Raw genomic sequence first — 18,255 nt, 5'->3', positions numbered from 1 at the left:
TTCCTCTTACCTAAAACACAATAATGTGTTTTAGGAGTATACAACTTGAAACAGGAGACAAGGGCAGAATATTAACAGCGACAGACTCGTGTTTTGATGGAACATCCAACAGAGTGGTTTCTGTGTGTGTGTGTCACGTGTGTGTGCGGGGGGCAGCTGCCTATGCCAGCAGTTTCTATAGCGATACCAGAAACAAAGAGCAGAGCCTGCAACAGCTTCCCAACCACCTCCTTTTACCTTCATAAGATGGAAACAAAGCTTCTGCCATTTAATTGAGCCTCTCTCCTCTCTCCTACTTTACAGTAAACACATTCTCTCCATCCTCTCACGCCTCCACTCCTCTCTCGCTCTTTAATTCAAGTATTCCTTCTTTTTGGCAACACATTAAAGGTTCTTTTAAGATTACAAAGCACTTGATGGAGTACTCTAATTCAGAGAGCCCTCTTGGGGAGGGTCGGATTGGAAGGGACCGGGGATGTTGAAACCTCACTTTGATCAAAGGGTTCTTTTCCTGGTGCTTTTAGAGCATGCAGCACACTAAAAATGTTAGATTGGGGAAAAACAAAACATTTAGAATTTTTGAAGAGCACACAAAAGACCGCAGGTTTCTGCCATAATGGCAGCACACAATTAAAACAACACCACACATGGGGCATTCACCAATTGCTGAATAAATACTGCATGAGGACCAGGCTAATAATGGATGAGAGAAGAGAGATGGGTTCTGAAGGCCTCCACCACACCAGATCTGAAGGCCACATCTCTTTCTGCCTGCATCAGCAGATATCTGACAGAGGTTGCACAGTGTGAGCATTTGTGGTTGTGTGTGCACAAAAGTGTGTTGCTCCATAAATAAACTACTGTACTTGTGAAAAGCAGCTGGTTGTGTGTGTGTGTGTGTGTGTGTGTGTAGCCATCTGTGTCCATACTGTCAGGCCTGTCACACTGACACACTAAAGCAGGACTGAGTGTGCTGGCGCACACGCTCAGACGCCACAAATCAGTCACATCACTCTCGCTGCAGCACCAGCTAGGTGGCGGAGCACAGGCCGACATAGGGGTTACACCCCTGTGCATTAATTATTCATTCAGACCCCTCTTTAATATTAATGAGGGCATAATTTACTGTTGGGAAGTTGAGAGCAGGCCGGGCACAGCTGGGAACAGCTGGACTGGGACACTCTGCACCATGGAAACAACCAGCAGACACCATTTATTATTCCAGACTAGCGTGGAGGGCCTGTTAGTGAGTGCAAGGAATAACTCACTGTTTGCTGTGGCGTGCTACATGGCTGTGCTGGCTGGCTATTTTTCATTGGTAAAAACAGCTTTGTTTAAAAGAAAGGAACAGCTGGTTAGGTGACAAGACAGGCAGGGGGGCTTTTCATAAGAGGTGCAGCTAAGAGAGAAAGATTAACTTGTGAGTGTGTGTATGCATGATCCTGTGTAGGTGCACAAACACGTTGAGCTGAAGCGAATACTCCGTTGTACGGTATACTAATGTGAAAGTGTAAGACGCAAAGTAATGCCTTTTAGTTCGTCAGTAGTTCTGTTCTAGTATTTTCTGTTGTCCAGTAAAAAACTCATTGCATTATTTGTTTGTCCACACACACACACACACACACACACTTAGAGAGCCCAACTATTTCTCCCAACCAACTGGAGGGGCAGTATGCCCAGTTCTTGGATATATCAGCCTGACCTTTTCATTTATCGTCTTCAAATCTACTGGGGTCAATATGTTAAATCCAGGAAACAGCCAATCATGCTGTACCCTCCCACAGTATGTTCTTTTAACTATGTACCCTTAAATTCACATCTGTGTTACATTAGGCAAAACTAACTAGACAAGCAGTCAGGTTCCTCTGCATATTATTCATGTTCAACAACAAATATGATCCCCGGGGTCCCTACTCTGCCATCACTGAGCGCTCATACGCTGATTTAAAAGGTGGCCCACATTGTGTCACATGCTGCCAACATGTGAGAGTTTAGGGAGCAATTTAAAAAAACCTTCACATAACAGTCTGGTCTATTTAGGATGCAGATGGGTGAATCCGAGTGCTGTTTATGATAATAGAAGTAACCAAACAGGCTAGAGGAAAAAACATACTTTGTCCACAATGGCAAGTGATATTTCATTGACTAAACATGTTTTTAGATGAATGATGTCGTATGATCCAGTGAACTAATGTTCACAGATTTTGCATATGCATAGATGCCTATGCATGATTTGTTTGTGGTGAGTCTATGCTACTGGTGTTTATATTGAAAATAATTTAATTTACTTTTATACTATGGTTCCATCCACCCACAGATTTCGATGCAACATCCATTTTTAAGAGGTAAATAGTGAGTTCAATTAGCAGTTTAGTGGTTTTTGGGTGGTGATGGAGGTGTGTGCAGTGGGGGGCAGTCTCTGTTACCAAGGCATTTTACAGCAGCTTTTAGCGCATTTTATACTTTAATTTATGTTGAGTCTCTGTTTCAAGCCATTTACAGTACTGTCATTAATTCATCAGCCAATTCATACTGATCATGTTGTGACATACAGTACTTGGACAAGGTTTTTGTATTTGTGCTGTAAGAAGAAATTATAGCATGGCAGCATTTCTGGGACCTTTGTGTCTGGTTGTTTTGATGCAGTCACAGTGAGATGAAAAACATAATAATGAGTTCCAAGCAGTCTACTACGTTATGTGTGTGAGTGTGGATGTTTGCGCGCCCAGTCTCAACCTTGGTTTATATCTTTGTTTTTTATCATTCTTATCTGTTTAGCAATTTCCTCATCCACAGCGCTTAATGCCTCCAGACATCTACCGCAACATTCTACTTTCATCGTCGTTCCACTTATCTCTGTCTGCCTTCCTATCCCCTTTCCCACGCCTATCTTCTCTCTCTCTCGGATTGTGATCAGTCATAAGTCTCATCAAACACTGAGATTTTAATGGAATAATACAAGCAAGTATAACATTTATGAGCTACCCAGAGCTGAGCTGTTAAGAGCTGTGGTAGTCTGACAGGAAATTTGAAGACCTGTTCATATTTCTCCCTTTTTATGATTTCTGTACAACCTCTTTCTTACTGTAGGACGTCTGTGACACAAAAGCAAGGCCTTTCCCCAAATGAATGGCTGTCCGTGTGGGTTTTCTGTGTAAGTGTTTGTATTTTCCTCTATGTACTGTGCAAATGACAGATTGAAAGAATAAGGCAAATCCATCACAAGCATAACACAAATGCTACTATCTATCAAATTGTCTCTCACTGGAGAGTGTGCCGCATGGCATGTGTGTATGTGTATGTGTGTGTGTGCCTGGGATTGTTTCATAACCAGCTGTCACAATAATCCCATTGATGTCTGAGAAATGTCAATCAGCGTGATTATGCAGGTTGACTTTTGTGTCTGACAGGCTGGGCCACTGAATTTAATCATTTCATACCTAGAATGGAATTTTTATATTTCTCCAAATGTCAACTGTCAATTCTCTACCTAAATTACATGCGAATGTATCTGACTCGTTAGAGTGAATGTGTGTCTTTGTTTCTGAGTGTGAGGCATGCCTGTGTGTGTGTGTGTGTGTCTGTGTGTGTGTGTGTGTGAGTGTGACATGCACACTGCTTTTATTTGTTTGTGTGTTTATACTGTATGTGGGATATGCACACTACATATGTGTGTGTTTTTGTTTGTGTGTACATGTGTGTCTATAGACCCAGCTCCCTCTTTGGAACTATTATACAGCATCTCACCATGACAGCTCTCACAGGGTGGCAGGCACAAATGACAGTCTTTACCCATTTCCACACATAAATAGGTCTACAACTGTGAATCTTGTACATCTGTGTACATTGTCTGTATGTGTGTGTGTGTGCGTGGTGTGTGGTGTGTGTGTGTGCGTGTGTGTGTGTGTGTGTGGGGGGGGGGGGGGGGGGGGGGGGGGGTGGAAAACAGGGCATTTGTGCTTCAGGTCTGAGGATCAGGCACATAAACACAAACACACTCTGTTACCTAGTTCCTAATGAGGCCTGAGGTGAGATCCTGAGATGGTGCTGACAGAGAAGACTTTCTCACGCTGAACACTATGAGTATGCTTGAGTGTGTGTTTGTGATGGCGTAAGATGGCATGACAACTTGTTTATGTGTGAGAATGTGTGGTTGTGTGATCCTTACCTGGATGCCCATGCAGTGGTGAGTGGGGCCTTGGTAAGGTGGGTGAGGTACTGGAAGTCACTATTAGACTCTTCCGGTTGCTCGTGCGACAGCTGCAAGAGAAATATACACAAGATCAATACAATCACTGGCAACACCAGAGAGACCAAAAACAAAAAAACCTTCTGTCTTGCTATTTACTCTCTTGGATGCATGAGTAAGACAGAGAGGAAAGGACACCACTGCAGCATATTTGCAAAGGACAAAACGTCGTACCAAGCACCTCTTTTCCACTGACTAAGTGAGAGAGAAAAGGCTGCTCCAGTCTTTCTGCCGCAGTAGCAGCTAATGGCAGGACTGTGTGGGCTTTGCCGTCAGTATAAGGTGCCACAGCCCTCTTTAAATGACAAGGGAAGAGACTCCAGCAGAGCCCAGGAGACAGACCCTATTAACCCCGGGACCCTGTTCTCTGTGCTGAAGAGTGCTTTCAGTAAAAGCCTCCTTACGCAGTGGACAGGAAAGGCGCTTATTTCTCTGATTCTGGAACAATCTGCTCTGAGCACACGCAGCAGGGTGGGCACTGCTGAGACATGCAGCGCGCTCCTCACATGATCTCCGTCTCACTGCTTCACTTTGCGGATCCTCGCTGTGCTCTTGCAAGCGCTCAAACGTCATGAGAATGTGCACTGTGGTCATCAGCATTCCCAGCATGAACACAAACCCTTTCTCCCTCACAGCTAGCCAGTCAACCACAAACACACAACCACTGATGCACACACACTGCCCACTACAATAAAGGTCCCAGTTTGGATCTATGTGTAGAACAAAGATTCACAGCAACCTGATCTGGCTAATAAACATGGCATTTCAAAATAAGACCTGTCTGACTCAAACAGCTTTGTAAGACACAAGATTCAGGGTGTTGGAGGCAAACTGATGATACTATATACCTTCTAATCTGCCATTTCTAATGAGGAGTTGCACAATCTAGAGAGGAAGAGACTAAGAGGCAGTGTGGCAAGAGGGTCTCTTCATTAGGAGCTCCAGTGTTAAGGACAGAAAGAAGCAGAAACCGTAAAAACAATAGACCGGCTGATAGATTGAAAATAAACTGGGGGGGGGGGGGGTGCAGAGCTCGACAGAATGAATGAGGCATAGCCCCATGCTGACAGCATGTTAAAGGCTGTCTGCAAAAAAAGATTGGATTTATGAGTGAGAAGGAGGGGGTGGGGGGGAGCTAGACGAGAGTTTCACAAAATATCAGTGTGGAAGCAGATATGCTTGATGTTCAAACATTCAATATACTCAGACCCAGATTCCACATCTCCAATTACATGACTCCCATAATGGAATAATAAGGCCTACATCAAAGGGACTACATGGCAAATCAAAACCTCATCAAAATATCCTTGACCTTTCAGTTACAACTTCGAGGTATGCAGACTATTCACACGGTGATTATGCTAGATTTCTTTAACCCAATATACATAAGACTAACATTATTAGTAGCACACACAAAACTATGATTTAGCCCAGTATTTTTAAAAACAAGGCTCATTACAAGAGGCAGTTTTTCACGTACCATAAGTAATCTCTTAGAATGTTTCCCAAGGTTTAATATTTTTTACTATGATCCATGATAATCTCTCAGCCTAAAATTTGAGTTTTTAAAATTCCCAAATTCTTTCAAAATGTCCATGACCATGGGAACCCTGGACAGGCTCAGCGCCACAGAAATAAACGGCTGTAGAGATCTTAACCACATGTTTCCGCACTAACGCTGTGTGCAGCTGTGTGGCACCAGCACCATGAAATGAGAAGTTACACGTTAATTACCGCTGTTCAGCACGGAAATCGGTGCTCTCCAAATGCTCACTCCAAATGCTAAGACATGTAGGATCAATTAGCTGATTGAGCCTGCTTCGGCTCCAGCTATCACTCACTGCTGGTTTGTTGACAGGGGATTTGCTACGCTTCGCTCAGGCTGCTGTGCGTTCAGGGTTACTGAGGCTGAGTGCAAGTGTGTGTGTGTGTGTGTGTGTGTGTGTGTGTTTTAGTAGGGTTTTGTGTGTCAAATGTTATTTTGGATACAGGTATTTTAACCAGTTATTAGCATTTACATTTTGCTTTTTGTTTACTAGAAATGGTGGTATCTAGGTAACAACAAATTGCAACAAATGCTTGTGCCTGATGCAATCTATTAACAAACAGATAAATGGTTTACTGTGTATCTGGTTTGCTTCTGTCTGTTGTCTATATCTGTCCATTTTTTGCACAGATAATGTTGCACAGTTAATGCCAATATGAGATGGAGGATTCTGTGGCATAATATACATTTCTGTGTGGTTTGGTGATATGGAGCAGGTTTAGGTGGGTGTTTGGACAGGTGTGGGGTGGATTGAATACATGTTTACACTGCTGTGGATGTTTGTCTGGTTGTATAATGTCTTCATGTGGATTTAAATACAGACGAGTGATTACACCTGAGCACAGCTGGCGGAGAGTGCACTAAGGGGATTACGATTTCTCCATCATAGACCGGATTACATCTCATTCTGGCTTATAATGGGATGAGAAACACACAAATCTGGATTTTAATACCAGCCCCTCCTCTTCCAACCTTTAACACACACAGGACATTACCAATAAGCTCACAGTCATGTGAGTACGTGACTGTGCTCAGGTGTAATCACTCGTCTGTATTCAAATCCACATGAAGACATTATACGTCTTCGTGTGTGTGTGTGTGTGTGTGTGTGTGTGTGTGTGTGTGTGTGTGTGTGTGTGTGTGTGTGTGTGTGTGTGTGTGTGTGTGTGTGTGTGTGTGTGTGTGTGTGTGTGTGTGTGTGTGTGTGTGTGTGTGTGTGAGAGGTTACCAGGGATTTGAGCTTGAACCTAGGGGGCTTAGATCTACTCTTTGTCTTCCCACCATTCTCAGACGCAGACTGCCCTCTCTTCTCTAATGCGCCACCTGCACCAGACCAACTCTTCACCAAGCATCACAAACCCTCTACAGACTCCAACCTCACTTTGTCTCGAGCTGCCAGTATCCCAGTCTGTGTTCAGTGAAAGCCTTCTGTTCTACTACACTGTAACCCTAGCCTCTCCTGACATGCGAGCCAGCGTGACAGCAGAGAGGGTCAGACATCTAATCAGCGGCCCCAGCTGTCTGGGCTGGCCCTCAGCACCGCTGTGCCGCTACTGGAGATCAGCTGCAGCAAACACACACGTCTGGGAGTCTCTGCTCACCGCCACACCAAACCTCAACATATGTGCATTATATCAGAAAGAGCTCACAGTTATGGGGCCATTCATCAATCAATAGTGCGCATACACACACACACACACACACACACACAAAAAAGGATCCATGACTTGCTCATTACTCCTACACCAGCCAAGTATACAGTGCAGAATGTGGTTGGGTAAACAAACTGGTTATGCGAGTATACTGTAGACGAGCGTGTAATGTGTCACCAAAGCTAAAAATTATCAATTGTCTTTTCCATCATATCACCAAAATGACCCGCCTTTATGTTTGCTACAGCACCCAATGAGTCGCCCTAAGCAGGAAGCACCGCACGTCAACAATAAAAACAACATAATTGTGGCTAACAGATGTGCTCAGCCTATTAGCACACTGAGCATAGTAATTATGAAGGCACACCTGCCAGCCAGACTTCATTTCCTCTGTGTGCTCCCAGGCTCTCCCAGAGATGTTTGGATTAGCCCTTCCAGATCTGTTGCCTTGAGTATAGGTCTGGTACAAAAAGTGTGTGAGGAACTGTCTCTGAGATCTACAAAGAGACTCCCTGTAATCAAGGCTTCTTTCAGCCAACTGCTGCCAACATCAAATCGTACACTAGCTTGGCTTGATGGCTAAAAACATGGAAAAGGAAAGACTTAGCTAGATGAATCCCCTCCCCCAGCTTATGAGACTGATTGACATGACACAAGGCTGCAACCTCAGAATTCACACAACTTTAACAATGAAAAATTGCTGCTCATTTTACGTGCTGATCGATATCCGGTTCCAGCGCCTGTCCTTTCCCACTGCCAAGATCTTACAGCTGGATAGAGGAGTAATTCAGCCTGTAATGGCTGACGTGTCGATCACAAGAAGCCGGGGGTTCTTTCTGATTGCGGGGACATGCCATCCATAGCAGGCTCATCACCATGCTGTGCTTTTGAGAGTGGCCCATGATTTGCTAGGTCAATTACAGACATTTTCTTCAAAGAAACTGAACGGCGAGAAAGATTACTCTGTTCTGCTTTGAGAGATCTCCGTGTCATGTTACAAGGGCTGCTGGTGTCACCTGGAGATTCTGTACAAGCACTCCATCAAGCTGGCTATATAGAAAAATCGATCCATGCCTATTTTTTCCCCATATTCAGGATCAGACACCATATAGATAGATAGATAGATAGATAGATACTTTATTGATCCCCAGGGGAAATTCAAGAGTGATATGATGTGTAACTACAGAACTGAGTCATTTGATCCACACACATAACAGAAACACACTACTGTACAGAAATGTCCTTGCCATTGAAAAAAATCTCTATTCTAATAACCAAAAAATGATTAAAATATAAAGTGTTTATTTAGTGATCAGTGTGTGTGTGTGTGTGTGTGTGTGTGTGTGTGTGCGCATGTGTGTGGGCGTGCACATCTTGAGAGGGTGTGCTTGCCTGTCCATTTGAGCAGAAGACGTAATGGCATAATTTAAGTCCTTTTGAAAGAGAGCAGTCAGACAAACACCGATGATTGGAAAGAAATGTGTACACATAAAGCCATACAGCGCGCACACACATACTACACACACACACACAGGTTCACTTCTGACATAGCTTAACTGTGATCCACTCCAGCGGAGTGAGGATGTATGAAGTACAGGCTCATCCTGCCAGGTGAGCGCATTGCTGTTTGAGGGGCTCAGTTCTGAGGCCACTGCCTATGGCCCTCACAGATTACAGCTCAGTGTAAGACTGCTACCGCAGCACTATCCATACACCAGGCCTTCAACATAGGCACACACACACAGGCACGTGCACACACACAGCTGTCAGAAAGGGCAGCACATATAGATTCAATGTGCGTTTCAAGAACTGTCATAGCAACACATTGCTATTACAAATACATATGAGAAGCCAAGCCTTTTCTTTCCCTCTTGTACACATGAAAATAAGCTACCACACATGCAAGGTGTGCAAACCTGTGTGAGAGAGAGGGGTGTTGCTCAGCTAATAGAAAAATGAGAATGGTGTGATCTAGATTGGATAAGCAACACTGATTCACAAGATCTCTAATCTATGGTCACAGGGACACATGACAAAATGACAAAGATGTAACCATCACCTGCTAACTCCTGAGCAGCAGGATCTTTTCATTTCTCCCTAATCCACACGCCCTACACACACACACACACACACACACATTGCTGCTGCTGCCCAACGTACTGCACCCAAACAGTGAGTGAGTGAGTTGCTGATGTAGAGTAAACATGTCGGTTCACATCACTCAGCTTCTCCCTTGTCTCTAGAGCTGTTTTTTCCCCACCATTCACCGTCTCCAGCAGCCGTGGCCTACTGGTTAGCACTTCGGAACTGTAACCGGAGGGTTGCCGGTTCGAACCCCGACCAGTAGGCCATGGCTGAAGTGCCCTTGAGCAAGGCACCTAACCCCTCACTGCTCCCCGAGCGCCGCTGTTGATGCAGGCAGCTCACTGCGCCGGGATTAGTGTGTGCTTCACCTCACTGTGTGTACACTGTGTGCAGTGTGTTTAACTAATTCACGGATTGGGATAAATGCAGAGACCAAATTTCCCTCACTGGATCAAAAGAGTATATATACTTATACTTACTATATATACTACATGCGGGACACGCATGTGCATGCACGCACACACAGCATTAAGATGAAGGAGGGCAGTGGGGAATGAAGACGTTCTTTCTGCTGTGCAGCAACAGTCAAGGTTAAGATTAATGGCACTATTCCTCAGACAACGGCCTAAGCCTTCTAAGTACAAACAAAGACAAGCCCAACTACTCTGCTTTCTCTCAAGCAAAGAAACAGTCCCCATAAACTCTACTAAGACAATTATGATAGAGCACAGGTCTCAAATACGCAACGTTGTCATGGCCAAGTGTTCTCTCATTTCTGCATGCTAAATCCTTAAGTGAGATACTGCAGAACGTTTTGTAATAACTCAAATGCGCGGTCCTACAAATGGTGTAGATAACAAATTAGGTTTAGGAAGGAAGGAGTATGAAGAAATGTCTCTTCAGTCAACAACAAAGTCTGGAATTGACACCAATTTGAAACAGAGGTTTATGGTAGATCAATCTCTAACAATGCCAGCCTCATATCATCATGGTGGCTTCAAATAAGGATCAGATGCATTTTGTCATTAAAGCGAATTATAAGCTGATCAGTTGAATCACTACAGGTAGTTGTATTGTGTTCAAAGTAGGGATGTCCCGATCCGAACATTGGATTGAAACATTGTATCAAGGAAAAACAGCAAAGAAACACCGCTGTGCTGAATATGTCTGATTACGACCAACCAGAAATGACTTTCAATGAACACCTGCTGCTGCACATCAGTCGGACTTGAGAAGTGCTTCACCAACCACACTTTGCACGCTACCGCCGTTCAGCTGCCCGAGGCTGGACTGGAGAGCCGGGAACGTGCAGTTCAATTTAAAAAAATAAAAATGCCTTATTTTGATTCCATCAATGTTTTGACTGTTTTAGGCTATATGTAGCCTAGGTGGTAGGCTGTTCCAGCGTAGCAACCATTCATGCGGGACTATAGTAACAGTTTGAAATAAATACTTATTTAACAGCTTTAACTATCCAAATGAGATAACAAAAAAATGTAAAATTAACTTAATAACAAGCATTTGTGTTCTACAATTCTGAATTCTACAAACGTATGCATTATAACACATGCATGTTTGAATACATTGCATCAAATTATATGATTCAATATGGTACATCTGAACACAAATTTGAGTTCATTGCCATATTTAGTTATATAGAGTACACTTGTACACTGACAGTATGATGTATTTTTACACCCATGGAGTATAATATTGAGTGGCTGTGTATGATGGTCATGAAGGCATGATGTGTGTTGGCTATGTGATGACTCGATGAGACAGGTGGCTGTTCAAAGGGAGGCACTCATCCTAACTGACACTTATTAATAATGCAGAGAGAGCCAGACTGAAAGAAAAAATGGATTACGGCAGAACTATGGGGGTGCAGAGATAAAGAGGCTAAAATGACAAAGAAAGCCATTAAGACTGAGACGTCACAAAAGCGAAGGGCAGTGGAAAGGATGGAGACCGAAATAGGGAGGTGTTGTGATTGGGACAGTGGAGTTTAGGGAGGTGTTGGGATTGGGACAGTGGAGTTTAGGGAGGTGTTGGGATTGGGACAGTGGAGTTTAGGGAGGCGTTGGGATTGGGACAGTGGAGTTTAGGTTCCTAACCAACATTTCACTACGACAAATACACACAATCATACCAAAATTCTGATGTAAACAATATGAGCAATACAAAAACATCAATCAACCTACGAGCTACAACAACTGAATTTAATAGCAGTAGAGAACAATGAAGAGAATAGTGAAGAGAGACCACCGTTTCTGTCTACAATAAAGCTTTTACTTCATTATATGGTCCTCTATGTCTGACCGTAACTACATCTAATCAATATGACTGCTGGTGAACTAGGATTCTATTTCTTTACCCAGGAGGCCAGCTTTCTGCTGCTAGCCCTTTCCCACAGAAGGGGCTCAATGTCTATCGATGGGCGTGTGATGGCTTTACAGACAAGGACATCCAAGTTCTGAGCTGAACTGCTTCACGTGGTCGGATCTTTACTGAAGGCAAGTAGATAGAGGACAGAAAGACATGCGGAAACTGATTCTCTGTGTGTGTGTGTATGTGTGTATGTATGTGTGTGTGTGTGTGTGTGTGTGTGTGCGTGTGCGTGTGCGTGTGTGGAGGGTAACAGTGTTGAAAAGGACTACAGTGCGGTGTCCTGCTGTTCTGATGCAGGAGGTGTGACAGATGAACAGAAGGAGGAGAGAAGGAATGCAGCTGAGGTGTTAACCACTGAAATAAAAAAACCTTTTCTGGCAGAAAATGGCTGCCTACAACAACTGCAGTACTTAACTGAAACCTACAAACCTCACTTCATGCCCACCTCTCTATCACTACCTCTATCTGTCCATCTGGGGCCATACTGAAGTGCGAAGAGCCATCGGGCAGTCCAGACTCTGCATGTGATCTGACCGTGCATGCAGGCTTTCAGAAGAATGTCTCAGTGTTTGTTGCCCTGCCCAGGCAAGTCACACCACATGCCACTACAGACCACGGTGGAGAGCGTGCGCACACACACACACACAACACACACACACGCACACATACACACTCTGTTCCCGCTCTGACCTAATTAAAATTACTAATTAAGAACACCCATCTCTGAGGCCAGACGGAGAGCAAATGCAGAGGTTGGTATGAGAGACGGGGGACACAACGGGATCATCTGGACAAAAACAGGGAGTACTGAGACAGCTGAAGAGATCAACCTCACAGACAGAAGGTACAGGAAGACAGGATGACTGAGATAGGAGAGGGGGAGACACAATGTTTGGGAGAGGTCGATCGAGTGAAAGAACTGAAAATGAAAAGAGAGAGAAGGAGAGGGCAGAGAATGACAGCATGCCATAGACAAGCAATAATGTTCGTCAACACAGATATCTGGAGCCAAGTCCTGTTGCTATGCAGCTATGCAAGACCTGCTCCCTGTCAACACAGCTAGTTGCAGCAGGTTAAGAGAGAAACCGAATCAGGAGAGAGACACACTCAGCCCTCAACACTCGAATATAACTGTGTAAATTATATTATTTACTATTACTATTTACTACTAAATGTATTAATATATTATTAAGTAAGCAAAAGCACTAAAGCCTGTGAGGTGCCTCAACGTTTTCACTAAAGTAAAAGGCATCTTGAATGAGCAAACCCAGTGGGAAGAGATGAGCCATGAGACAGAGGGGAGAGGGAGAGGGTGGAAGGAGACAGAGGGGAGAAGGGGATCAGAACACGCAGTAATGAGCCCCATCAAAAACACAATCTTCCCATTTGGGCTGTTCATATCGCCAGCATGAGAACACACAGCCACACACATTGTACACACAGGATCATGCTGACATGTGATGCTGACATGAGTACGCCTTTACAAAAGCTGTTTTGTATCATCCCCACATGATGAGTAAATCTAGTTACCTGACTTCCATTGCTAATGAATTCCTACATGACAAGTCCTCAGGACTGTGTATGGGCACAGAGAGAAACACACACACACACACACACACACACACACAGACGACACAGACACAGACACACATACTAGAAACACAAATGCTATGTAAAACTGCAAGAAAATTATCAGAGTGCGCGATACCACAAAAGGAGACGCAAATGACCAAGACCGCAAACTAAGAGGAGGAGATGTGTGTGTGTGTGTGTGTGTGTGTGTGTGTTTTACCTCTTGGAGCGACGCAGCATGCTTCTCTCAGGCAGTGAGAAATTCGAAAGCACCGTCCAGAAGGAGTCAGACATGGTCCCCACCGATCTCAGGCATGGCTGTCAGAGACGCACTGCACTGCACAGCATAACACTTGCTGGCCAAACTACAAGCCAACTGTGTGTCACAGCGACGATGGATCTGTCAATGTGCGTGTGTGTACATGTGTGAGTGAGAGCGAGATGTCGGTGGCAGCAAACTGTCTGCAAGCGCAAAGATGCCGCTGCTACTGCTGCAACCTGTGACGTGACTACTGCCAGTCTGATTCGCCTCTCCACGTTCTGTCTTTCCTGTTCCGTCCCCCAGCCTCCCTCCCTCCCTCCCTCTCTCTTGTTCCCTCTCTCCCTCCCTCACTCTCCCCCCCTCTGTCTTGCTCCCTCTCCCCCTCCCTCCCTCTGTCTTGCTCCCTCTCTCCCTCCCTCTCTCCCTCACAACTGCCTGCCTCCCCCTACCCTCTCCTTCTCAGCTACTGTCACCACATATGCTATTCAGCCCCTCTCAAGTAAACCCCAGGAGTTTCTCTGTCTATTGGACCCCCAACACACACACACACACACACACACACACACACACACACACACACATTAAAACAACAGATTTCAGTGTCATATGCTGGGTTGCTGATAAGCTTACCTCCCACAAGTCAGATTATAACAGCCAGCACACACACACACACACACACACACACACACACACACACACTATGAGAACTGCAATCTAATGACATGACCTTCCTTTTTGGAAGGCATCATGCCTCCCTCTCTCTAGCTCACACATGGGTGTGCACACAACACTCCTGCTGGTTTTCCGTTATCCCAGCCATTATTCACTGCTCAGTGGGAGGTTGCAGGTAATCTCCTGTACATGTTTGGGGAGGAATAATACCTAGTTGTAGATGGAGCAGAGCCTTGTGATGTTGGCTAGAGATAAAGAGGAGGAAAAAGGATCCTGTGAATGATGCTCAACAAAAGGAATGCATGTGTGGGAGATGGACAGAAAGCCTCATATAAAGACAGAAAAGGAGATGGAGAGAGGGAGGAGGAGATAGAGAGAGGGAGGAGGAGATAGAGAGAGGGAGAAGGAGATAGAGAGAGGGAGGAGGAGATGGAGAGAGGGAGGAGGAGATAAAGAGAGGGAGGAGGAGATGAAGAGAGGGAGGAGGAGATGGAGAGAGGGAGAAGGATATGGAGAGAGGGAGAATGAGATGGAGAGAGGGAGAGGGAGATAAAGAGAGGGAGAAGGAGGTAGCACTACTGGAGTCACTGGATAAGGGGACAGTACTGGGCCAACACCTCGGTGAGTGTAGCACCAGCCAACCTTGCTGTGGGCATTACCAAGGGAATACAAACATAACAACCCAAGCATGACAGTGCAGTGTCACCTTGCACTGACCAAAATATGGCGTGTCTGTGTCTGGTGGTCTATGGGGGAGTGTGTGTGTTCATAAATGAAACGGCCACATAACATTAGGCTGACAGACCATCACCCTGTCACCATGGCAAGATCCACCTATTCCCCTCCACCATGGTGAAGCTTATTCAATCACATTTGTGTTCCTTACAGTGCATGGTATTAGGACTCTTTGTTCTTTATTGTCTGTGTCTGTGTCTGGTCATGATGCTATGGCTATTCCATGATCTTTTTCTGTCTTTTTATTACTGCTGGTCTGAACTGTGCATATTTGAATCAACAAAGAGGTGTGTCAATGTGTGACAGGAGCATGACAGATTAAAAAGAGCTTTATTTCCCCTCATACATCCCCAACTGGTTTGGGGGTTGTTCACCTTTAGGCGCTTGACTTCAAGAAACCATTCTTGAATTGTTTTCCTCACTGACTGTTGCAACATGCCTCCCATTTATAAAAGCGGGGCACAAGCAGAAAAAATAAGCGAGGCTTCTAAAAACGCGAGGTGCTGAAACTGAAAAACAGTTCTACTTTTGAGATTGTGACCCACACACACACACTGGGTTGTTGCTTAGCTGCCTGGCTTAGCTAAGTCAGGGTGCTAGCAATTTAGCTAAATTTAACATATCATAGCAACAACATGTACACAATCAATCTCTACTTTGCATGTTTTTAACACTACTTTGGTATACTTGGTATGTTCTGGAGGTGAAAAAAGTGTGTCAGTGTGAACTAACTAAGGCTGTTAAAGGCCACTATAGCACGTGGCAATGTGGGCATCATGAAGGAACGGTGGTCTGTCATTACATTACTGCAGGGACTCATCTTGTGCACAGAGCAGCATAGCATGAGGACTCCAGAGCTAGTTGAGATGTGTTTGTCATTTGGATAGCAACATTTGGATAGCCCATTTTTGAAGAGTCACTGCTTTGCTGTTAAAATCTATTTGTGTACACAAATTCCTGATTGTAACAGAACAAAATGTCACTTTAAGGAATGATGACGAGCTTGAATATTATCCATTTCCATACAGCACCCCAGAATAGACTTGCACAAAGCTTCAAAAATAGTTCAAATAATTTTACTGCATCAACTCTACAACAAACGCTCCTCAGTTTCATAGCAGATTTCAGCTCTCTGCTCCACATAGGGAGAAATTGGAAAGCGCCTGAGGTAGGGAACATCATAGGACACAGCTAAAGATGCTGATGCTGCCGTGTTGCATTAACTACATATACAAAAGAAAAGCAGCTGAATGTGTTTGGGTGATCATTTGGATCGTGCACACTACACGGAGACCCCATAAAGTTTTGAGAGAGCTGCTATAAAGGCGTCTATAGCCATTTCCCCTTTTAGGCATCAAAGAAGCTAATCTCACATCCTCATCATGATTGCTGTGCCTTGTGTTTTCCTGATGATTATGCCAGAGAGTGCCTCAAAAACAACCTTGAAGTCATGAAAAACACTAAGACACACACACAATATCCATAAGCAAACAATTGTGCACACGTATACAGATGCACACACAAAGAATCACTAAGGGTCTAAGGGGCATCAGCCCTACTCCACTCTGCTCAGCAATTAGTGGCAACAGACAGGAGCGTTTGGGGGGGGGGGATCAAGGTGAGCTCACACTGCACAGGGACAATTAGCCTGGACAGAAAGCTGTTGACGTGTCCACGGGAGCTGGCCATTAGTGGGAGGCTGCCCTGTTCTCTCAACGAACTCTCTTCTAAGATAGCGCTAATGTGTGGCGTTATCACATGGACGTCTCTACCTGCTGTTGCTATGTGTCCCTTCGCCTCTCCCAGAGTGACTGAGCCCCTTCTGCCCTTAATGCTCTACAACTCCTCCATATTTGAAGAGAAAAGAAAGATGTGATGAATCTCGGTGTATTGGTAAACAGGATTGATGCTGCCTCTGGTCACTGGTTGACTATCAGGTTAACTTCCTTAAGAACATTTCCTGCTGAAATTCAACCTTGCCGGAGCAACTATTAGACCCACGTCACTACGTCCAGTGTTATCACCACCTCTGTCTTTTTATGTCAATAAAACCCAGCTAGCTCCGTGCTACAGTCCATCACCTCAGGCCTACAGTGGCTAGATTAAGAGCAAGCTATACAACAACTCTCATGTATGTTTGCATGCCGTACAGATAGTGGTGTTTGTGATGAATTTGCATGGCGTGGCGTCAGTCAGGTGCTGTTACAGGAAAGCAAACTGCACACATAATAGCTGTCAGATTAGCAACAGTCACTTTTGATCAAGCACTAATTACCCCTCCTATTGCAATGTCAGAGTATTGGCAGCGACTTGTCAGATAACATGCTCATTAAAAATCATGACAAGGGCAGGCAGTTGGCTCACTGCTCACACCAGTACATTCATACACCCGGACACTGGAACACACATGCACAAACTCAGAGAGCAGCTCAGACACACGGGCTGCGGCAGTAGGTCACCTTACCTCCAGGGGAAGGGGTTGGACCCGTGTGAAAGGCCCAGCACGGGGGCGGATGCTGGCTCCTCCGGTCCCCTGCAAGAGGGAGGGGAGGTGGGGGACAACAGCTGCTGGAGGAGGCTGCTGTTGCCATGGCAGCGGTGCTGCGCAGTCGGCCAGATTCTATGATGGAATTTCCAGCACAATGAGGAGAAAGAATATGGGCAAAAATGGTTTATTGGAGTGAGGCAGGAAGAATGTCACATGTTTATAGTTTGTATATAGGTTCACGTATATGTGTCTAATAGAAAAAGACTGACTGTCACTACATATAACAATGAGCAATAGCACAATAATTTGCCAGGCTCTGGTTTCGGCACACTAATCTCCTGCTAATACCAAGGAGAGCAGCGGTGCTCTTGTGAGCATGTTGCCCCCAGCGGCATTGCTAGCACATGAGCTGAAGACACAGCGCTGCTCCTAATAAATGGCTTCCACATTCTACTGGAAGAGGGGAAGGGGAAGAGCCATGCAGCAAGGTGTACACCTGATCTAGTGCACAAAGTATGAATGACCGAGGCAGTGTCTTATCGAACCAAGCTTCTGCAGACATTATGTGGACTGACACCATCAGATGATTTCTCTATGAAAAACAGG

At 44.9% G+C, this 18,255-nt stretch overlaps 1 protein-coding gene across 11 annotated transcripts in view; it reads right to left on the bottom strand.

The window, feature by feature from the left end:
* The window catches only part of mast2 (microtubule associated serine/threonine kinase 2), a 122,685-nt gene that overhangs the window by 26,916 nt on the left and 77,514 nt on the right, over positions 1–18,255 (bottom strand). For 6 of the 11 annotated variants that reach the window (XM_042111511.1, XM_042111512.1, XM_042111513.1 and 3 more), the window contains 2 exons: positions 17,626–17,781; positions 4,169–4,260 (listed from right to left, as the gene is read on the bottom strand). In XM_042111511.1, coding sequence (XP_041967445.1) covers positions 4,169–4,260; positions 17,626–17,781 — 248 coding nt within the window. Of the gene's footprint in view, positions 1–4,168; positions 4,261–13,712; positions 13,997–17,625; positions 17,782–18,255 lie in introns of those variants that run through there. The other 5 variants (XM_042111515.1, XM_042111516.1, XM_042111520.1 and 2 more) reach the window with 2 other exon arrangements.

Source organism: Alosa sapidissima, chromosome 12 (genome assembly GCF_018492685.1).
Source record: "Alosa sapidissima isolate fAloSap1 chromosome 12, fAloSap1.pri, whole genome shotgun sequence".
Lineage (NCBI taxonomy): Eukaryota > Metazoa > Chordata > Actinopteri > Clupeiformes > Clupeidae > Alosa > Alosa sapidissima.
The sequence above is the reverse complement of the archived record's forward strand: the minus strand, read 5'-3'. Positions and strand labels throughout refer to the sequence as shown.